Genomic DNA, 24684 nt, shown 5'->3' on the forward strand with positions numbered 1-24684 from the left:
CTTAAAAATACATCTGTAGAGCTATGATCAGCCTTTCAGTTCTAAGTCTGGAGATGTGGGGGTCACTTGAAACTAGAAAGACAGCTGCCAAGCACAGAAAGGTGTTGCGCCACAGTGTTTCAAGCTTGTGTTCGCAAGGTCAAAATTGAAATGGCCCAAAAAAATATCATTAAAACCAACCTCTTGAGCATGTGTTTCTGGTTAAGAAACAACAATGAAGAAAGCCCAGCTGTGTGGTGGGAGAAGTTAGCAGTGCACCTGCGTGATACTTTAAAATTACAGTTTTAAGACAGAGACAAAGGCTCTTAAAACTGCAAAGCTCCCACCTTCAACAGTACGTTTTTTTTTTTTTGCTGGACTACAGCTGTACCTTTAGCTCCATCTGCAACAGGAAAACACAGTTTGCTCTCATTCCACTATTTAGAGAGTGCAAGTAGTGATCTAATGACTGACTGCACTACTTATAATTTATGCTAAAAAGCACTCTTCTGGTTTGTTGGGTTTCTAAAAAGTGAGATGAATAAAGACATCAGTCATTAATGTGATCCATATGATAAAAAATAAGGATTTTGCATTTTACTGTATTATGTACAAAAAACTATTTTAAAACTAAAAACAAGTACTTATAAAAACATAAAATATGGAGTAATACTCACTATTGCCTTCCATGGGGTTTTTTTGTTTGTTTTTTTATTCATACACTAGAAAGCAAAGTTCTTTTTTCAATGAGATTTGCCTTCAACTCCACCAGCAAACGCTATCAGCTCTTGAAAGGGTTTGCATTCCATAATTAGGAGACATCGTATTCATACAGTACAGTCTAGGAAACACTTATCACTTATCAAAGCAGGGCTCATTATTCCATATCAGATAATTGCACATCGATCATTTCTTGAGGAAATGATTTAGATGAGATGCAGCACATGTGATAAGCCTTGTTTGTTTGACTAAGCTATTGAGCATGCGTTTAAGAGCTCGGATCCAAACGTCTGTGATCTCCCGACGCACTGTCGGTGATAAGGCTGTCAGCAGTGAACTGGTGATGACATTTGATAATGCTCTGACACTATCGCATAGATGGATCTGATGGTTGCTTCACCAGAGGCCATGTCTACAGCTGCTACAGTGCTGCTGTAGGGCCATAACACACAAGGTTAGCTGCATCTGATCCACCATAAAGCAACTGAGATAAAGTAATGAGATGGATATTGAAGTGAAAGAGAAAAAGGAATCTTAATTTTAAGCCAAAAATGTGAAAGATTATCGTGATAACTTTGAATAAGAGTTTTGAAGTATTAAGTAAAAGCCTCTGAAGTGTTAATTTTATAAATCTGAACTGCAGTTCAAGCCACTGAGCACAGTTATGACAAATACCATTTTAACTTTGATCCTTACCTTTGTCATCATGACAGCTATAGCTGTAAACAGCCACTGGCGAATGAGTGATCAGGTTCTCATCGTGGTGCCACCCTACTGCCATTTTCCCCATGCCATAGTACGGCTCCTCTTTGAGTTGGCTCATTGCGGCTGGGTCCATATAATTGAGTAAGGTGACATTGAACTTTACTGGACCGCTGCATACCTGTGGAGGACTAGGTTGAGAACAGCCCTGGCCACTCCCGTGCTCCTCTCTGTCCTGAATGTGGTAATCTGATAGGCTGTGCTTTAGTTCGGCCACAGGTTTCTCCTGGGCCTTTAGTCCCACAGGTTCAGTCTCTGTGCCACCACTGGCCTTCACTCCCCAGTCAGGACATTTTCCTTCAGCATGCTCTGAAGCTGCTGCAAAACTGGTTTCACCTGGCTTTACTTGGGAAGACTCTCCCTCCTCGGTGCTGTGTTTGAACTCAGTCTCCCACTCCCCTTCCTGTTTAGACCCAGAGCAGCCTTCCTCACTGTGTTTTGACTCAATGTCCCACTCTTCGCTGTGCTTGGATTCTGTGTCCCCCTCCTCACTCTGCCTGGACTCCGAGTCCCCTCCTTCACTATTTTTAGAGTCTTCACTGTGTTTAGACTCTGTGTCCCCCTCTTCACCTTGTTTGGCTTCTGCCTCTCCCTTCGCCCATTGTGTTAGCCTGTCTCCTTCTTTCAGCTGAGACACATCAGTGCAGAAAAAGGTGTTAAGTTCCCACAATGCCTTGCAGGCAGCTCTCAGATCTGGGTCACAACAGTTTTGTCCTTTGACATCTATGTCCTCACTGTGCCAGGGGATGGCAAAGAGCCGTGTGTCCAGATAGCGATATGTATGGCCCGGTTCGCCCAGCAGGGCACGTGACACAGCGGTGAACACATCTCGGTCACGAACACGAACCAGATCCTTCAGGAGGCATCCCTTCCTTCTGAGGGTGAGCAGAGCTGCCTGCACCCGGCTATGGAGCTCAGCAGGCAGTGAGCATGATTTCCTTAGCACGAGACCAGAGTAACTGGTGTCCCACTAGGAAACACAATTCAGTGTTGTCATAACATGCTGACCATGACATGCAGAAACATACGACATAAAAATAGAATTATATTTCAAGCATGTTTGTCTGAGGAAAAAAAATAACTTTGAGAGCAGCAGTTAGAAGACATGTTTTTGCAGTCCTGTTAAAGTTAAGGTCTAAATATCATTAACAGTATCTAGAAGTAGGTCTTACCAGCTGCTGAAAACCTCGATCTGAGGGTGCCAGAAAGGGGATCTTCTGGTCTCCCAACTCCTGCAGTAGCCTCCGCCTCTGTAAAAAGACAACACAGTAAAACAGACTGATAAGTAGCTGCAAGTATGGTTGCCTCATTTTGTTTTGCTGTCATTTTTATATTTAATGTCTAAGCAGCCTGAACCTTCAAATATACTCAGCATGCAGCTTTTCTGAGACAGTCTGCACGTCGTTTGAGGACAAAGGTTTACACAAATAAAATAAGCGATAAACACATAAAACTAAAAACTATAAATCAGTAAATCTAATAAATCCATCATTTAGATATACAGTATAAGGTAATAGGAAACCAAAATCTAATCATGATCACTTCAAACCGAACCACAAGCTATGCAGCCCATTTTAATTAATGCATTTGAACAAATGATCCTTTCAAAACTGGCCGAGGTATGACCGGTCACCGGTTATTTTCATTGACTTCTCACATTTTTATGATTTTGCGAAGGCTGCCGGTGGGTTCCTCACAACCTTATAAAAGATGTCCTGCGCCATGCAGAGCTCCTCCAATAAAACAGTCAGCTCGGAGGATGGATCAAAGTACCTTTCATTGGGCCACATTCCATTCTGACCTGTAAATCCAATGGCAACTAGTATAAAAAATATATACCCAAATAAATTTCACAACAGTCTCCCCAACCTGCCTCTTCTTCTGCTTCCATATGCGCTTGTTTGAAGGTATGTGTACCTGCATGCGTGCACAGTACATCATCATTCATTCCCCGCAGGTGCATCCATGTACAAACACACACACAGAGTCTCTATATGGCTTCTCTGCAGCAGGAAGCTGAAATGTACCCATCATGCTATTGTCTTTTTTACATCTTTCAAACCTCTGCATGAATGACTTGTGCATCAACAATCAAGCAGTTGTAATTGTTGAAGAAAAACCAGCCAGGTGTATATTTCTGAGACATTTACAGCACGAGTCTCACATTACTTCTCCACTACTAATGCCAAAGACTTCACAAGGAACACAGGTACTGACGTAAAAAACAGAAACTTGCCCTGACTTTTAGGGCTAAATAAAATGTCCCAGTCATAACAATAAACTGCAGTTATAAAACGATATATGTCCAGACTCAAAAAGAGTATGGATCATAAGGAGGTCAAGTGGAAGAAGAATGCGTATTAAAGACAGCAGAGAGGAAACAGAACACAATCACAGAGGTGGAAGAAATGGGAGGGCATCTGATCTAACGCAGTTTGGTGAATTTACCTTCAGGGCTGAAACTTTACCTAAGGCTAAACAACACAACACCTGCTGAAAGTTTTCTTAAAGGATGCGCATGAGTGTTCAGGCCTTCCAAGTTATTCTGGAACAAACAAAAACAGACTTGCAGACAGTTGGAATGTAAAAAACAAAACAACATGCACTATTCATGGCCAGACTGCATTCAAAGGCTGCTGGAAGAAATTGACAACCTGACACACATTCATTGGTGTCAAATTCTAACTTATGACAGAAACTGAAGATATCAAGGTGAGGCTCTGGGCTATTGTTGTGTGCGGATGCCGCTGTGTACCTGTGTGTGTATTTATTTGACTGCTGCTGTGAGACTCTACTGTACACATCCATATAGTGGCATCCGTCTGTTTTATATGTGCGCATGTAAGTAATACATTACACTTTGCTTCATTCATAGTGCAAAACCACCATTGTGTACACAAGTGCAAAAGTGGCTCTTATACACACACAGCGCATGGCCTTTTCTGAAAAACATGTAGCTGTGGTAGTGAGCACCATGCCTCAAGCCCAATCACACATAACCAGGTCTGTCACACACGTGTCAAATACATCAAGATACTCAGAAATTCCAGAGAAAAAACGAAAGACAAGAAGTTACCAGAGCCCTCTGAAGCAGATGGACTCTCACAGTATCAGAGAACTGCTGTGTCTGTCTTCCCTTTTCTGTGTCTGCACCTGATTCAAGAAGGAAAATCACAGGGAAAAAAGGTCTGCGTTTCCACTCAGACCCAAGAAACGAGATTACCAATTCCATAATAACACGGATGCTTCACGGTAGCCGTGCCAACCGTCTGTACTGAGTGATATATCTGATTTTTTTTTTTTTCCTTTTTTTAATCTCTCCCTTCCTTGATGGGATTATTCCCTCAGCCGGACTGTTTATCACAGCAAAACATATTAGGTAGAATAGAACTCAATTGGTTTGCTTTGATCTTGGCCTATAAGAGATATCAAACTGTGTACCATATATTTATTAATTTCATTTATTTCCCATCTGTGACACTTCAACGGACACTTTCTTCAAAGCGATCTTCACAGAGTAGATTAATGTCCAGCGCTTAGCATCAATAGCTCAAAATAGTGAGATAACTCCACTGCTGCAAGGATAAAAACACCTCCAGCCTCTTTTCTGCCCCTGAAGGTCCACTGGAAAGCACTGTATCTACAAATGCTGACAGAGGGCAGATGAGTTCCACTGGACTTGTCTAGATTTGGCTGATGCATCATAAACTACAGATATGTAAAAGCACCAGTGTTTAGTAAAATGTTCCAGTACGTGTCCCCCTGTTTGAGATATGTTCACAGAAATTCTTCTTGGCTCTATCCATTCATCTATTTTCTCAGCTACTTATCAAATTTACAGTCACAGTGAGCTGGTGTCTATCTCAGCTATAAAAGGACAAGACGAAGGGTTCACCCAGGTCAGGTTGCCAGTTTATCACTGGGCTAACATAGCGTAACAGTCAACTATTCAGGCTAACGTTCATGTGTAGAGCCAGTATAGATCACCAGATAACCTAGCATACATGTACCACAAAGAATCGGTGCAGGCACAGTAAAAACATATGCAAATTCTTTAATACCAGCCAAAGGAGGGCAGTACTGCTATCAATGCACGAATTTCAATATTAAAACAGAAAACCATGGATCTCAAGCAATCCTTCTGCAACCCAAGGATGACGTGATGAGAGATAGCTCTATAATAGAGCACTGTGTTTAGACAGTGTTCTCCCGGTACTTGTGAGACACCCATTTCAGAACTGTTCCCTTTCTGCAAAAGTGATGGGGAATCAACAACTTTGACAAGTCGGCTATAAAACGTCAGACTCAAACAGACAGCCTACCCATGTACATGAAAGGCGTTTCCGCCCAGATCCATTTGGCACCGGATCGAAGAATGTAGGGAGCTCGTGTGAAGCGACACAGGGCACAGAGAGTGCCTACTCCACCAAGACATTTGTGTTTGCATGTGTGATGCATATAAAAGCTGTAGAGGTCTTTAGCAAAGCTTTGAATTGGCAAAGCTTAAGTACAAATATACAGATAATTGTAACTGTTGAATACAATCAAAAAGGACCTTTTGGCTAATTGTAGCACAGTTTGTTTAACAAAGATCTGTGCAGGTCAGGGACTACACCATCTTTAGATATGTGATAGTGACTAAATCTAACATGCCACCTAGGTGCCATCACAAAAAAATGAGTCGCTGACAGGTAAGAATTTTCGAGGTGATGCGCACACACACATAAACACAGAGCTTCTATTTTTGTGGTTCTGGCTATAGTTTATTATTTCAGTTTAAGTTTATTTTATGCCTTTTTAAGACAATATCTATTCTAAAAAAGCCCATGCTGCAAATACATTAATGAAAAAAGAAGCTCCATCAGCAGTTACAGCGACAAAAATGACCTCTCTTGTTTTCATCTCTTGTTTTCATCATGCATGCTATAAAAACAAAATTCAGGGGGAAAAAAATCCCCCCCATTCTGACATTTTGTTTACAGCCACTTGTGGTATTCATTTATTTTATGAACACCAGCTCGAAGTTTGGTGACTTAATGTGATGACTAACTGGGCAGACTGGTAAATGGGTAACTGGAATGTGTGGGAGCTGACCTCAGAGCGAGGGCATTGGTAATGTGTAACCCCTTGTGTCCATACTCCTGCTGAGGACTGGCCTATGAATATGAATTGGACTGTGAGAGTTAAAGGTCAGTAAGAAGGATGCTGCCAGAAATATCTCAAATAAACAGACTTTCAGCTACTTTCTTGTTAATATGTAAATTTTACTGGGTAACGTGTATTATCCTGAGATGCGTTTACAGATTCAGTTTGACATGTGGGTCTAGCTTACGTTTGCAAATCATGTTTTATGCAAGACAGTCTCTTCAAAGTAACTTATTAAGAACATAATCAGTGATACACAACAAAGGATTGAGACATGCTGAAGTCATCAGACTTCTTTTGGGGGTTTTTTTCTGGTTTTGTTTTCTCATTTCTGGTTAGAAACAAATTAAGGAGAAGAAAAATAATGGTCCAGAAATAACTGAGAACAAATGCTATGTCATTAACTATTGCATATTTTTTCAAATCAGTGAAGTGAACATTCTGTATATATTGACAGACATGTTTAGCACGTGTTCGGCGGGGGTGCACAGGTGGAGTAAGTGATGACAAATGGCAGACAGATCGGCTCTGGCCCATTAATTGCTGTTGGAAGCTGAAGGCTGCGTTGATCATTTCACCTCGCGACAGGTCAGCAGGGGACGTGATCATTAATATTAGAACATTTCCATCCATCTACCTGAACAAGAGGCCAGTCATTTAAAAGGCTGGCGCTGGGCAGACCTTTCACGCCCTGTTTATAACACTGATCTAAGCACATTACCAGAGCTGTGGGGGACCACTGCCAGTCATTAATTAGATGTACACACTTACACACACACACACCACACACACACACAATATGACCACCTCTACTGGAACCCAGTCACATTTGAAAAATGCCACATGTATGAGATAAGGTACAGCAACACACACTAGGTATAAAAATTTAACATCAAAAGTCCTGTTCTAGGCTAACTGTGCAAGCCATGTGTATACTTTCACACTCACATACTTACCTAAAGTTACTCTTCCAAAGATCCCAAGGTACGTGTAATTCTTTCAGGTGGAGAGTATGCGTACACGTGTGTCAGAGATCAATCATTCAAAAGTATTTACAAATGCACAAAGCCAGACTTAGAAAGGTTGGCACATAGCCACTCTGTTTAAGTGCTTTTCAATGTGTCTGTGGTGTCAACATCTATTTCACACTTATCTACACCTCAAAGGGGAAAAAAGATGTTTCTGTGACCTTTAGCAAGTGTCAGATCTGGAGAGGAGAGGAGAGGGAAGAAGAGAAAGAGAGGATGGGGATTTAAGAGATCTGTCGATGCATGCCTTACATAACCTTTTTTTATTTGTCCGGGAAAGATTGACTGAGCATGCTCTTTATCAGAAACATACTAGCTGCTTCACACTCGCATACCCACAGATTTTTACACAGAGGAGCTGCTCAGTACATCTAAAGTTTTCTGGTAGACAATAAAACAGTTTCTCTGTTCTCCCACTGGGGTAACTGAGGGTTAAAAAAAAGTCTGGTTCAAGGGCATTTTTAGTTTTAAACACTCACCAGGATTCTAACTAGCAGCCTTACAGTCAAAACAGACCATGTGCCATGTCTATGAATTGGCTAGCTCCACCGGTACGCGAGGGCCATTTGCCTTTTTGCCTTCATTGTTGGTTTGTGGCTGGGCCTTAATGTTTCCATTAAGATTATGTCGATCGAGCAAGCTTTTTAGTTTTCACCTTCAAATTACAACATGCTTTCATGAGGTCAGCTGTTTTCCATGTGGAATGGCCAGTTTTAATGCAGACACAGTCCCTCGGTATTCAGGCTGGGTCCAGTTCAGTCAAGGGAAAGTCAGGGGAAAGAGTGAGAAAATGAGGAAGGGAGAGGGATGGAGGGAGGAAGAGAAGAGAGGCAGGAGAGCATTGATTGAAAGACTGTGATTAGCAGTTTTCAGCGGGGCACCAGGGCCACTGAGTTGTTCTAACAGGGTTGTCGCGTCTAGAGGTGCAGTCAAGGAGAAGTCACTGCTTTAGAAAGCTCCCTCGATTTTCCCATTTCCCCCTCCCTCCCTCTTACACTCTCACCATCCAGCCACACTTTTCCTTCCCTTCCAAAAAGTCAATATGGCTGTGCAAAGTGCAGCATGCCCCACAGGGAGGCCCAGTTAGCTGGAGGGGCTGGTAGGGGCTTACAGTGAGGACAAGAGGTGTCCTCCAGGCCTGTCCCATAGGCAGTGTCAAGGACAGACCTGAAGACCAAAGGACCAAGGCCACCAGACTGCCCTTCCCCTTTGCAGCTTGCTTTCTTTCTTTCACTACATTTCTCTCAAGCTTGGCTGGCTCGGCGAGGCAGAAGAATCAATAATCAGGTGGAGCGTTTAAAATCCCCAGCTCCAAAGACCAGTGCTACGGTCCTCAGAGCCCAGCAGACCAACACATCGCTCAGGGCGGAGCAGCTGATGGACAGATGAGTGGGTGGACGGTGGACGCACCTGGTCATTGAAAGGTTTGTGATTTGTGACAGTAAACAATTCAATAGCACTTAGCAATACACAGTGTCTAAAGGGTGTAAACCCAGACTCTTCACACACACTACCATCACCTCAACATGTCAGAGATCAGTAGGATTCAGGCAGGTCAGGCAGCTGCATAGACAAACACAACCTGGTGTTGTAGCTCCCTCTCTGCGGAAGTACCTTTATTAATGTAGATGACATTAGTTGTAAAAATAAAGCCACCAAAAATATATTTTTACAAAAACAGACATGTACCATCACTGTCAACAGCAGTGCTTCTGATTTCCATACAGTAGGCTTGACGAAGAAGCCTGTACATGATCTGGATGAAGTGTGCGAGGAGGATTTCAGTCCTGCCGCGTGTCTTCATGTGTGAGTGACTGATCACAGTCGAAGTGGCTTGTGTCTCTAATCCAGTACCACTGTTAGACAGTGCAAAGACCCGGCTCTGTGTACCGCAGCACGGGCTGATCAAACCCATCCTGTGACAAGCAACCTCTTCAAATGACGATGATTTCCCAGCTCTGTGTCCTTTTGGTTCCATATTAGATCATCTCCTGACACTACGGAGTCTAGTACTTCATCTGGGATAAAGATGATGTGCAATAAGACCCAAGAGGCAGGAAGTAAAGGGTAAACGAGGGGCTAAGACTGGGGTGCTGTGCCTGATCGGTTGACAGCTGTGACAATTATGATGTGGTATATTATAACCTTATGCTAACCATAAGATTTAATACAGTATGTTGGTTGACAAAAACAACTCAAGATTATTATTCCAACTTAGCTGTATGCCATGTTCACATGCAACACAAAAACTGAAAAACATCTTTCCACTATCATATATATGCAGCAAAACTAGGATAACCTTAATAATTATTCGGTGACCTATATGTTAATCCAGATCTTTTTATTACAGTATTATTAACAAGCTAGGCGCATGACCCAAGTTTAAATCCTGACAACCATCTAAGCCACTAGAAAAACATATGCCTCTAAACAGATGTGACCAGAACATCTAGGACAGGTCTAATTCTTTCTAATGTACTTTCTGACCCAGATAAACTGGAATTATCAGATTAATATTAAATTATGGGCTGAATATCATTTGTGGCTGTTTACACAACAGTCTGTCGGTCTTCCTGGAATGCTGGGACAGATAAGTTTGCTATAATGGCATTAGCCAAATCCTGAAATGTAGCAGACAGCACTTGTCTTGCTTGAGAAACCACCTTATTTCTTTATTTATTTTTCTTTCACTCATTCTGAACAAAGGAAAATATTCTACCAGGAATTGAATAGCTTAATCCTCTTTTCACTCTTCCTAGTAGCCTGAATAGTGACAGATTAACATCCTGGAGGTTTACAAACCCAGCCATTTGAAAATGTAATTGCTGATGCCACACTGCATGCATGTGTTTAAAGTTAAGGGTTAATATTAAAGCTTAAAAGACACACACACCAAGTCGAAAGGGATGTTGGCACGCTGGGCCAGACCCAAGTCACTGAAGCCTTTTCACGTGTGTATTATAGTACATTATAACATACCATAATAGTAATATAGTAATAATACTGTAATATACTCACATATCTATATTATTGCTAATATATATTTGCAATATATCTATATCATGGCTAAAGCACTTCTGGATGGATGCAAACTGCATTTCGTTGCCTTGTACCTGTGACATGTGCAATGACAATAAAGTTGAATTCTATTCTATTCTATTCTATCAAGGAGTCACAAGCTGTTCCAAACCCTCACTAGGTGTCATAGTTACTGTTCACTTCTGCTAATTATTACAGGCAATCAGAGGGGTTAACGGGGCGGAGCCTGAACAGACCATGTTCCGGGGCATTTAACAGCTGGCTGGAACGGAGGTGAATGCATTACACACTGCCCTCATCCAATAAAAATAAAACACCCTGACATCTGAGGTGTACTTAGCCCAGAGGGGAGGGAGGAAGAGGGTGGTGGAAGGAAGAGGAGAGTGCATCTGATAATATGATGTCCAACTGCCACCTAGTGACAACTTTCCAGGTTCTGTGATCTTTCAGGCTGCTGATCATCAAGAGTTAGGGGGGACACACCAATTAATCACAGGTCAAAGGGCTTCAGCATCAATAGCAAATAATTTGTCTTTAATTAAGATCTCAATGAGGCCCAATGCTTTCCAGAGAACAACCCAAATTATTAAAGTTTCATGAAAAAATAAAATAAAAGAAATAATTGAATGCAAAAAGTGTATTTTAATCACATGGTTTAATTTGTTGAAAAACCAATCACTGTACCACCCTTCCTCAGATGACCACACTGCCCATACATTTGGGGGAACATGCCTTAACACTAGACTAGTAGGCCGTTGGCTCCGGGCTCCAAGGTTCCCTCCCCTCATTAGCCCAGGTATAAATCACACTCTGCCGGTGCCCAGAGGTGAGAGGGATGAGAGTGGAGGTGAGCTTGAAATAATGCTTATGTCATGGCAGGTCAGCCCTCCATTATGGCCGTTTCAAAAACTATTAATCTTGCTTGTAGTCAGTGGCCTAGAAATAATTACTTCATCTAACCCATGTAATACAGCATGACCAGCAGTCGAGCCTGGTCAATTTGAGGCTGGGGAGGCAGAATAGAGTTGTGGGGGGTGAAATAAAGAGAGACAGAGAGAAAGGGAGAGAGGAGGGGGCAAAGCCACAAATTATCAGCCTCCTGTCTCCTGCTACTGGGTGACTGATGTTCTGCTCACTTCAGCTGTGGCCTTTTGCACTCTCAACACTGATTTAGATAGATAAACACGCACGCACTCAGATCATCACTACAGGCACACATATGGTATGTATGCACACTGCTGCATGATTAAATAAGTATTTTTTCATCCAGGAACACACAAATCACATTACTTTAAACAAGCCGCCCAAAAACCATTAAAAATGAGATATAAGGAACAGAAGAGATAAAACAGATTCAATTACCAGGCAGCACTCAGTCTTTTTAAAATTAGAAAAATCACAGAATGCCAGCAAACACTACATGACACTGCCATATATTTGTTTTGCCACATGATTAAACGTGGTATCTAAATTTACAGAAATATATCTGGAAGTTGTTAATGTTAAAATAATGCTGCCAAAATGTGCAAGTATTTTATTATTATTATTATTATTATTATTATATGTCAGAGGGATTTCACACCTTTGCATACGTTAAAATTTTATGACTTTACACATTTCACCCCCACATCTCCACTAGCCACAGCTCCAGGTACAATCGCCTATCCTCCAAAACGGAGGACAAACCCGCCTTACCAAACATCAGGGCAGATTCAGCCACAATAAAGATGGCTATTGAAGTAAACCACAGTGCAAGTCAACAGAGGAGCTAGTGCAAACTCAGCCTCCTAAACGTCACAGGAAGTATGCAAGGAGTGACATAAATAAATGTAGCCCTCCAGTGGCTGTCACAGCTGGCATTGCAGGTGCAAATTTAATTAGTCAAGGTGAAGTCTCCGTTGTTGTCTGAGAACGGGGGTGGGGGCTGGGGGTGTCCTCGCCATGCACGACTGTAAACACGCGCTATATCCTAATCAGGTGTCACCGCAGCGTTTGATCAGCCCGTGAAAACTTGTCATGAATCCCCAGCAGTGAGTGGGCCGACGTGGAGAACAAAGGAAAAGAGCTGTCATAAAAGAACAGGGTAGTGCCGGTGATGGCACTGGCAGTGGATAAAGAGAGTTTGCCCATTAGCAGTCTCTGTCACCTCTCTCTTTCCCATTTCCCTTAACGTATCCCCTAGTTTTCTTTCTTCCTCCATGCAGCAACCTACAATATACCTTCACTACATCCCACTGCAGCGCATTGGCTGAAAATCTCAACCACAGCTGTCGTACTCATGCTTCAAAAATGCCATAAAAGCCTCCAAAAGATAACCCCAAAGTATTACACTGCTTTCCTTTACCTCCCAAAGAACCGCACATGTACAGAGATACAGGATGTGATCTTCTTGTTTTTATCGAGCACCATTCTAAATAGTTGGGTCCTCCTGAAAAGCCTGGGAACTAGGCGCAGATGTACCGTTCTCCTCCCCCCCAGCGACTTCAGGTTGTATTGAGGCAGTGCAGGAACACATGCACCATTAGATACTGTTTACCTTTCAGTTTGGATGATATTGAATACATTAGCCGATTGAACCTCATAAGAAACACAGGCGAGTGACAAGGCCCAATCGTCTTTGCGACTACCATGGTAACTGAGATTACAGGCTAACAAAGAGCAGACAGGGAGAAAAAATATTTAAAACCCGAATAGTGATACATAAATTAATTAAAGGACAAAAAAACAAGTGGAGAATTAAAGTTGGAACATCTGTCAGCGACTTAGCTTTCCAACGTAATACCAGTGTTAGAACATTTATACCCTTGAAGTTAATGATCCCCTCTTTAATTGACAGTCAAGGAAAACTGGCTGCGGCAGCATCCTGCCAAGACACCGATAAGAGGCCCCCCCCCACACAAAAAAGAAAAAAGAAAAAAAAAAAACAGTTTAAAGAACCTTGGCACTAATCCCTATTGTCATCCCAGTGCAGCAGAAGGACTTACAAACACAGATAACTCTGCTGAAGCTGTCTATTTCTCAGGAGTTATGGGGACAGCCGAGCTGCCGCATGCCTCAAATCAGTCACTCAGATTAGCCCAATCCCTCTGTGCTGTCAGTCAGCCGAGACACTAGCTTGTCACCACATTTACATGAGTCCATCTCATATGTGACAATGCCCCCTATATATGACAATGGTTGCGCGGAAGGGGTCCACTCACTCACAGATAGCGGGTGTACAGTATGGCAGGCAGGCTGTTGTTGGATTAAGCTCATGGCGTGTGCAGTGCTCATGTCTTCGCTGACACTCAAACAACAAATTTAAAGAGTCTTAACCATTTGCTTTTTTTCCCCATAGTGGGAAGAATGTGGGAGATGCATGTCAGATGAAACGCACACATGCACCTAAAATGCAAACACAGATACACAAGCACACACACACACACACACACACACACACACGCACTCACTGGGATGAACTTCTAAAACTTGTAAGTACAAAATAACTGTTAAAAAAAAAAAAAAAAAAAAAAAAAGTCTTTCTAGTGTATGTCGTCTCCAAAGTTGGCTTTGAGAATGACTTTAATCCACCTACTTCACTTAACATGATAAAGCTCAAAGAACAAAGAGGCAAAAAATATATATATAACAGTAACGATGTGCTACGGAAAACATCAGGATCAGTCCCCATCTTCAATGTATGCAGGAATAACAGAGGTTCAAAGTGCAACCCCAAAACAAATCGCTAAAAGACAAACTGGATAAGACAAACTTTGGCATGTCAAATTAATAAGGGATTAGCACCTACAGTGTTTGAGTTTGTACTTTTAAATTAAAGTGTGGTACGTCGAGGCACCTGAGAGCTTACACTCTGCTGACTACTTTTTATGCTTCTGCGGCTCACTCCACTTCAGACAGTCCTGAAACAAATGACAGTAGATGCCCTCTACATAACGGGGCCAGGGCAAGCATGACACAGGGGTTGACAACTGAACCCTCAAACTCCCTAACCCATACTTCTGCCATGCCACATGCACACACACATGCACGCACACGCACGCACACAAACAACCCCGAAAACAGCCCTGACATGACCGCTCGGCAGCCCTCCCTAACCCCTTCTTGTGTTTTTTTTCTCCCTTCATCTCACTGGAGACAACCCTCGATTCAGGACCATTTTAGCCAGCCAAGTGGATGTGACCCGCTGCCCCCCAGTCAGGCTCATCTGAATAAACAGAGTTGAAGAAACAGGCAGAGGAGGGAAGATCTGCCTACATTATGATAGGAAGAGATAGGATGGGATTCAGCCAAGGGGCTCCTTTCTTTATGCACGTTTGATCAAGTGCTTGACAGCACCAGTGGATGGAATTACAGACTGTTGAACAAAAAGTTGCGGTGTGGGTGTAAGTGTGTGGAAATGAGTGTGCGCAGTTTGGTCTGGACAGCTGGATTTCCGAGGCCTGACAGTGTTAGGCTTGTGACAAGCCTGCCGCAGCACACCACCACCACCACATGCAAAGCGCAAGCCGCCTACTAGCCTTCGCAGTCCATCACTCAGGAAGGCCGAGGGAGGCGCCGTGAGAAGAGGTCAGACGTGGTGGAGAGAGGGAGGGAGGAAAGAAGAGAAGAGGATGAGGAGCTAGAGGAAGAAGGGAGGGCCGGTCAGGGGTTAAGTGTAGAGAAGACAGCGATGAAAGGCAACTGTCATGCACCAGTGCTCGCCCAGAAGCACCTGTCTCGAGAAGAACATGCAAAGTGTGCCGGTCACGTCCTGACAATACCCCCGCTTTTTCTACACACACACACACACTCACGCATACAAGCACTCAGTAAAGGGCTGATGCTCCACCATTGGAAAGGCATCACCTGCCTGACAGCATGCCAGTCAAGCTGTCGTTGGCTCCCTCGCATATGCAAGGAAAAGTTAGACTGATGAAGAAAAAACACACGGGGGTTCAGAGAAAGAATCACTGAGACATGAACAGACCACCTGAAGTGAGCAAACACTTCTCAAAGACTTGATGCCAAGTAAATGCTGGAATGAGCAATACAAAGTGCTCCATGAAAGGAAATGCAGGATAACTCAGACAGCTACTCCAGACTGCAAGTTGCTCTAGTTACTAACATCCTCTGGTGGAAGCGCTAAACCTAATGTACTAAGGATGGAAAAGTTATTTTTAAAGCCATTTGTGTGTTTTCACAAAATTAATTTGTCTTTTTCTGTTTTAACTTTTAACTGCCACCGTAAAATTATCACCGTCTGATAATTTAACAAGACAGAAAAGAGAACGCCTACACCTGACATCGTTCCCATCAAACTCTTCCCATAGTAACACTAAATTACTACATATTATTATGTTGGGTACAAGCAGAAAATAACTAAGGGTATTCCATTTAAGATGGTTAGAAGAGGAGACTAACTGCAGCTCCAGCTGACTACATGAATAAAGCTGAAATCTGCCTTTGGTTGCAGGAGGCACTTCCTATGTTGAGCTTCTGCAAAGAAACAAGCGAAATGCCAGGTATTTTAACACACTTTCATTGCTCACGTTTATGGAAAAGAACTTATGATGTACAAATTAACAGTTAGTATTTACAGCACCTTGTGAACCTGGTCTCCTGCAGCTTTTGTGAATGAAGGGTTTTGGACTTTCCATTGAAACCAGATGTGGTGCAACCACTCCAGCAGTAGGTACTTGTACTTTATTGGAAAGGTGAGTCACTGTAAAGGAAAATAAATTCACAAATAAACAGCATGAAGACTGCTCTGTCCTATGCAGGTGGCGTTGCACAGGGAAACAGTTTTTAATGGCGTTAGCTAAAGTTAGTAACACCCAGTACCAATAGGACGTATTCTGGGTAACACTGATTATTAGTCATGTCTTTCACTGAAGACTGAATAAGTGCAGACGGAAGGAGGCATTATTACAATCGCAGTTGCTAATCTTTCCAGCCTCCATGGTGCTTATTGATTCCTTGTGTCTTATGTTCTCCGAGCAGTTACACCAAGGGCAGCCGCGACACACAGAGATAATTATTAGACAATATTTATTCAAAGATACGCCCAACCCCAAACCACCTACCCACACCTAGTGCACATTCGTACAAGTGCACAAACACACACACAGACACCAGAATGCCAAACAAACAGAAACAAAGAATAACAACTCACTTGGATCATAGCCTCGGGTGGCTAATGAACCCCCAGGAGGCTCTAGCCTCTGTGTATGAGTTGAGAGGGTCATCCCCATGTTTATTCAGCATCAGCCCGATGAGCCTCCAACATCTATTGATTGAACTGATTATTCTATGTCTCTTTTGTGACAGGCCACATGCTTGACAGGTGAACCCTACTTGTGCAGGTCACAGTTGATGTAATCTCATTGAATCTGAGGGCTGACCAAGTCGGCCAGTTTGCATGATCCACATCTCAGCCTTGTTTTCAAATATGATGACATCTTTGGCTAATGCCTCAACACTAATATGAGGTGATCGGTAGGGGGTGACAGGCACCAAAGTTGTCGGGAGCTGTTTGGACAATCCTAGTTACTGCATCCATAGGAGAAAAAAAAATGTCTACGTTGTAAATGCTAAAGATAGCATAGCAAGAAAAGCATTGGTTTATATATACATATGGGTGTAACACATCAGCTCATCAACTTTCCAAACAATATGTATGACAAGTAGCTGTAATACACCATTACATTTTTTTCAGTTCTAACAGTCTAACAGTTTTCTTTTCCTAATGTCTGAGTCAATATATAGGTATACAGTACTATAGTTAAAACAGTGGCTTCTGTCAAAGCTTTATAGAATATAAAAACATCCAAATGTCATCATGAAATAGGGATAAAATAAAAAACACACAACCAAGTCAATACATAAAATATTCTCCTGTTCTGTTAAGAAGAAATAAATATTTTGTGCAATGCTGTAAAGAGTCCTCCTGTCTTAATAGGCTGCCTATTATACTTTTAGGCCATTTAAATATAGTCAACATATGGCTCACTCCCATTAATGTTCCCACAGCAGAGCTGCGAAGTTGGGCTTTTTAAAAAAAAGCTCAATTTTGACTTATTGTTCCAAACTTTGGGGCACAAAATATTCTGTCGTTGGAAAAACCCCTATTAGCCTTGCATAATCCTCAATCATCACCCCTCTGCTTGGTTCCCAGTTGCTGGAAGGATAAATCTGAGCCCGCTATTTGCCAGTGTAAAAATCTTTGTTAATTTAACAAGACAGAAAACAGAACCCCTAAGCCTGACATCATTCCTATCATACTCTTCTCATAAAGGGTGAGAAGACAAAAGCAAAGAAGCAGCGCACCCAGAAATGACAGCAAGAAAGTCACATTTTTTTAAACCAAAAACCTTCCAAACTCCAGATAAAGTTCTTCTTTTGGTCGGTCACTATAAGTCATTATAATGCAAGCCTCTTTTCAACATTTGTCTAGTCTGTTCTTGCTATTGAAGATGCTTGTGCTATAAGACAAGCTAACACTCTGCAGCATGCTGTTTGAGAGCGATCTTATAAGAAAACTTCGTTGTGGACTATTAACTCTTCTATTAATTTTGATTAGAACCATATGTAAAAGAAGTACACAGTTCAGAACAACAACATTATGACCACCTAGCAGCAAGTAGCAACTAACTAATCTGGATGAGCAGGTTGCAGCTAGTGGTTAGAAGAAACCACTGCAGATGCTTCTTTCAGTATGACTGCAGGATTGCATTTTCAAGCAACACCAAACTGTAATTTCTACCATATATAGGAGTCCCCATCAAGTCATTTAAACACATACCTTGGCACAGTACCGGTGGACCATAAAAGCTTATATCCTTCCACATGCAAGCCAAATGTAGACATCATGCATCATCATGCTGTTTATTCAACAAAGACTACTATTATAGAATGGATGAAAGGTGAAATGAAGGAAAATTAACCAGGGTTTTTCACGATGATCATGATTTGCTAATCAACTTTTTCATTTGTAATAAACAGAAACTCGTTAAGCCATTCTTAGAATTTCTGCACTTGTAAGCATTCATGCACAATCTGTAAAATCTAACATTCTACCACATACACATTACTGTGGTCATAATCTTTATCAATAACAATAAGAAAGTAGCAAATACGCTCAAAAGTTAAATTGACTAAAGTGAAATCATATTTAAACTAAATCACTAACACAACAGCAATATTTTTAATTTGTGTGTTATCTTAGGTTAACTTTAGTACACATAATGACATAAATCCTTGGAACAGTTCTGTGTGGGCTGATTTAATAAAAAAATGATGATCTGTAACATCTCCAAACAAATATATGAGCAAAGATCAAATAGGCAAAACAGTGTAAAGACATGTAGAAGAAAAGCTCAACAGCAGTCTAATCAGACCCCTCCAACACTCACGCAGTTGATCAATGAAAGACCTGGGGCCGCCAGCCTGCGCTATATTACACACCAAACTTCATATTCATTCATTGATTTTACTTTTCATAATAGTATATCACTGAACTCCAATGGGAGCAAAATATGGAGGCCAGGGCTTAGGTCAACTCTCAAATGGACGCCTGGACGAATGTTTGCACAATATTGATGGGGCACGCAGAAAGAAATGACTAAATACCTGGATCAATAGCTAGTTTCCCTAGCTACGACAGGTTATTCTAGATGGAAATATATAAATACCTCTTTATGGCTACTGGAGAAGTCCTAACGAGCAATGCTAAATGCGCACCCTTAAGGTAAACACTTTGATTAGCCAAGGCCAGAGGTGACAAGAGGGGTCTGCTAATGCTAGGATGCCACACTTACAATGGCCTGAGGATGTTAACACACACAGGGCCCTGATAAAGAGACCGTGTATATGACAGGTCAAGCTCTGGGCAAAGAGCCCTGACCATCCTATTTATTTCTGATGTTTATGGACCCTGGCTTCACCATTCGCAGTCATGTTCGACCAATGAATGTCATTAATAATTGAAATTTCTTTTTTCACACTAATCAGAACCAGAAGTGGGAAAGTCTTTGGCCTAATGAAACACATTTGCACACAGACTTCTTAAAACAAAGTTAAGTACACAGACATCTTTATAATCAAACCAGGCGGACATATCCTGCTGCTGCTGCTGCAGCCCTGTTTTTATTTACTGCACAACCAAATTACTGAGAACAACACCCAACCTTACAGCTTTACCAGCTCCACAGTGTCCAGTGGGGCCATAAAGAGGGTGGAGCCACATCACTGCCTGCTCCTTAATTAAACCAAAGCTGTTAGGTTAATTTGCCTCTTTTTTACACACATTGAATTAACCAGTCCATCGTTGAAGACCTCCCAGACGCCATCCCTACTTGCCCCTAAATCATGATTGGGTGAACGGTCCAGTGGGTCCCTGCTGGACATGCAGCAGCCGCCCAACGGCAAGGCCAGCACAGGGCATGTGGCAGATCGACACCTAGCCAGCGATAAGTAATTCTGTAGGGGATTAGCAGCATGATAGCCTGATCAATACTGTGTGCTCAGGCCATTAGGAATGCAGCGAGGAAATGACCCCCTCTGGTAATAAAGCAGGCATCTGGGTTCTCCTTCATTTGCCAGCTCCATTAGTGTAATGGTATCATTATCTGCCACAGCCGTATTTTTCTGCGCCTTGGCTTTTCCACAGCTCGACCAGCGGGGGTCTGATGAAGCAGTGAGAGCCCCCATACTGACTGTTCCCCTTTCTACCATTCTACACAGGACCTAGGTGTAAATCTAGCTCTGCTGGAGCTTATGTGCTACCCTGCCTTAGGTATCCATACCCATGTTTTATGTCAGTACCTAACACTATTTCTCCATTATTGGCTCATTAATAGAGCAAGCAGCATGTAGCTTGGGTTTAGAGGGAGAAAAAGATGGCCGGCAGAGCGCAAAGCTGCTGAATGCGCTGAATCTGACACCCCCCTCTTGCTAAAACACCAGGCTTGACATGACAGGACGTCGGCATTAGTTGCCATAAATCGTTTCCTTTACACTAATTCACCAGCTAACATTTTGTGGGGGAAAATTGATTAACCATGTCTGGATGTGTGGCCACATAATCAGCTTTTACTTCAGTAGATGTTAATTTAACAGAATCGCCAAGGGAAACACAAACCATTTTAATGGGTGTTTAGAAATTAAATACCCTAAACAGCTTGCACTAGGTGCCACAACCAGAACAAACCAATGAGGCTGATCTAAGCAATGGGCTGGTTTGAGCCCAGGACCTCACAACATCTGGTGACCCTGTGTGAACATTACTTAGCCTGCTGCTCACGCACACAGACACACTTCCTGTTTCACCACAGCACTTAATACTTGTCATCGCTGTCCAAATGGCAAGCTTGCATCAAAGACAACATTAGAACATCGGGTTAAGGGACAGGGTCGGTGCTGTTTTCACACTTGCCAGGGCATGAGTGGAAATTTATCCTGTGATGACAACACTGATAAAACATACTTAAAAGTTTTAAATTCATTAGCGTACTAGAGGTTAAACATTAGTATGATGAGAAAATTCAAGAAATTGTAGCTACTTGACAACCTAAGACAAAGTACAAATCTATAAAAACTTTTTTTTTCTGATACAAACAAAATGAAATCTGATGAGTGAGTGTTTTCACTAGCCTGAATGATGAAAAACCTAAATAAATGACATAAATGTGAATTGGTGTGACTAGGTGGGGATAATTCCCCTCGGGGACTCAGACAAATGTTCTCTTTCATTTAAAAAAAGATATATAGAAAGAAGCCATGGCACCCCACCTGTCTATGCTATACTGACTTGTTGTGATGGGATTTTCTGAGGAGACTGTGTATTCATTTGGCACTAATCTGTTGGGGCTTGCATTCCACAACTCGGAATAACAGTGCACCCATCACAGTGCATCTCTCACTTTGGGCACTATTGCAGACACACTCATTTACTAGATAAGACAACCATCATATCCAAGGTATTAGTTAACATAATAACTGTGTCTTTATACAACCAGTGATATTGTGAAAACCGTTCAAAACGCACGCAGCTTTCGCTTTGGCCGCTGTACAGTTTTAAAGAACTTTTGCAGTTACTAATTCTCTCGCTCATCCTTTTATTTATCTAAGGAGAAAGACAGCTAAGCCATTAGGTCTGTGCAGTACTGCCTGAGGGCCAACTAGAATGAGTTCTCTCTCTGAGCCGCTCATCTGGCTGCCATGGCTGCTTTCATAAACAGGAGGAACCACGTCCTACATAGTTTCACTGCTGTCTAACATGATCCAAACACATGCGCCACAGCAGACGGCGTCCAAGTCTGGAGATATGAGAAGAAACAGACAGGCAGATAGGCAGATGCTAAGAGAAATGACTGTGATGAAGCAGCCCTGGATGCCTAGTGCACAGCAGTTTCCTCTCTTCCATTAGAATGTCCACAAACTGCAAAGTTCCAGCTTTTACAAAGCTCGACACATCAGCACACACAACACATAGGTACCCATCTCTGCTCACATCATGTGACCCTTATTTAAATCCTATTTTTTTCAGTATCAGGTTCTACAGCTGGCACATTAGCACAGGTTGTTCTTTAACAACAGCAGTGGCAACATTAGCCAATAGGTTATCATTTCTACTGTATGTCAGAGCACAAACCATTATCCACTGCATCTGTAGTAAAGCCTGAAGCAGCTGGAGACTGCTGGCCTGGCAGCATGCCAAATCCCGGCTACACTTCACACTAACTTTACCTTTTGTTTTTACTGTTAGACTGAGCTGCACAGCTGCTGATGCCATACAAGTGATTCATTGTTTATTCTTCACACCAGAATAACATCCCAACTTGAGCCTCGACTCTGTCTTTTGTTTGTTTTAATTTAAAAAAAAGAAAGATATCTATGCATTGAAATAGTTGCAATGTCCACTATTTTTTCATAATTGTGTAGCCTGCTGTAATTCATATCGTATTTCAACTTGATGTAGGATGCTGTCGAGGCGTTACTCTGCAACCTCTATTTTCTCATCGGCAGTGTCTCTACGTGGCAAAACACCATTTTAACGTAACTGTAATTCTTCATTGTGGCAGACTGGTGGGGGGAAAAAATGGAAAACACAATAAAGGAAACAGGCAAGGTGAAGTATGCGCTGACATTCCCGGCTTTCTAGCCTTCAAAATGCAGCCAGCAGCATCACATACGGAGCATTAGATATTCAAAGAGCGACAGGGCTTAGAAATATGCCAGACCTAACGGAGAAAAACGCTATCAATACCTTTCTTCTCTTCTCCCCCTCACTGTCACCCGATCTTTTCATGTTCCTGGAGTTGTGTTTACACTGCCTCGCTTTCATTAGGGGCGACGTCGGTCGTTGTAGTGCACGAATAAACTGCATATCCCGCTATTTTCGTGCCAGGAAGAGCGTCTGCGAGTGAAGCCGTGTATTTCATTTCTACGAGACTCCAGTCTTCAATTTCTCCAGTTTAAAATGAGTTTCCGTGGAGAAATTGTTGGGGGAGATTTTAAAAGCGTAACACTTAGAACTACAATTCCCAGCTCGAGCGTGAGCTCGCGGCGGAAGCAGATTCGGCACGCTCAAGACTTTGCACTACGCAGGTGTGGCGCAGGTACAGATCTATATATTGCACATAGGCCGGTCAGCATGGCTTTTAAATCGGTGTTTTAAGCCCCTAAAATGGCTGTGGCATTTAGAGGAAAAATGTGAGAGACATAATTTAAAGCGAAAGCAAAAGTCACAGACCTATTCGGCAATTTTGAGTAGTAGTATTGCTTGTACTAGAGTCGAAATGTCGTTTTTAATGAATTTATTGCTTACCGAGTTTTTTCTATTATTGATATCATTATTTAAAAGTCTCAACAGAATCTTAAGGTCTTTATTAAGGCTATTGCATGTACTTTCCTCATTTTTTAAATCAAGCACAGTGCCACTTTCATCTTCGATACGTGTAAAAATAGCAATCATGCTTTGAACGGGCTCCACTTCAAGTCTAGCCAACTTTCTTTCAACTCTTGCATGCGTCTCAAATCCAGGTGCTTTTTTTCCTGCCGGTGTGGGCCTTTACCACGTCAGCCCTTTTCAACTCGCCAGCAATCATGAAAGTGCACCGTAAACGCACAGCGTCTGTGTGGCTGCCTTTGTATATCACCCACAGTTGCCTTTCAAGAGTTGAACCAGATTGCTCGTAACATAGTTTGAATAGTGCTGAAATATGTTCTGTCCATTGTTCCTATCAAAGCACACGTGAAATACATGAGAAAGTTTCACGGATGAAGTGGCTTTGGCGGCGGGAGGGCAGTGCAGGGGCGGATTGCAAAGGTCTGAAACACCTGCTACACATTACCATTACAGACTTTGATCAGTGTCTTCATTAGTTTCCTTTGTAATCTCTTTTCTTTTATGGTAGAGCTGACCCAAGTGAACCGGTACGATGATTTAACACACATGTTTCTTTCACCTGTCTTGTAAAATACTCAAAAGATGTCCCACTTTCAAAGATGCCACACTCTCTTACTAATAATCGGTGGGGGAGTTCTTTTGATTCCTATTTATAACCTACATTTCCTCTTCTATGGCCTGGTCCTGTAATGGGGAAAATGTCTGAAAAATATCCTTGGAACCATTTTGCGAAAACTAGATCCATGTGCATGCATGTATATGATTTTTTTTAAACATATGTCAGACTAGAGTCTTTTTTTTATAGCTACTTGCATGGAAAAAAAATCTTACGGCACTGTAAATAATTTCTTTTAGATCTTACAATGTCAAAACCTGCCTACATCCAACCTCCATCACCCCATTCCATCATTAAACTATGTCCCTTTTATGTGTCAAACTATCATTCACTAATTCCCACTGTCAGTCATCTTTATGGTTTACATTTTAAAAAAGTAAAGTTTTTCTGCTTGACATTTTTGGCTTACTTTGTCAGCTCTTTTGGCTCTTTGAATGAACATAATGTATAGGGCCATTAATGGCAGACAGATCCCCATGCCTTGCCCAATAATTCCCAGAGAAGCTTTT

At 42.1% G+C, this 24684-nt stretch overlaps 1 protein-coding gene across 3 annotated transcripts in view; it reads right to left on the reverse strand.

The window, feature by feature from the left end:
* fto (FTO alpha-ketoglutarate dependent dioxygenase) overlaps positions 1-23247 on the reverse strand; it is a 113882-nt gene extending 90635 nt beyond the window's left edge. The window contains exons 1-3 of one of the 3 annotated variants that reach the window (XM_026173569.1): positions 22918-23245; positions 2634-2711; positions 1396-2431 (exon numbers count right to left, since the gene is read on the reverse strand). In XM_026173569.1, coding sequence (XP_026029354.1) covers positions 1396-2431; positions 2634-2711; positions 22918-23037 — 1234 coding nt within the window. In that variant the 5' untranslated portion in view covers positions 23038-23245. Of the gene's footprint in view, positions 1-1395; positions 2432-2633; positions 2712-22917 lie in introns of all 3 variants that reach the window. The other 2 variants (XM_026173586.1, XM_026173578.1) reach the window with 2 other exon arrangements.
* Positions 23248-24684: the final 1437 nt, after the last annotated feature.

Source organism: Astatotilapia calliptera, chromosome 1 (assembly GCF_900246225.1).
Source record: "Astatotilapia calliptera chromosome 1, fAstCal1.2, whole genome shotgun sequence".
Taxonomy (NCBI): Eukaryota; Metazoa; Chordata; class Actinopteri; order Cichliformes; family Cichlidae; genus Astatotilapia; species Astatotilapia calliptera.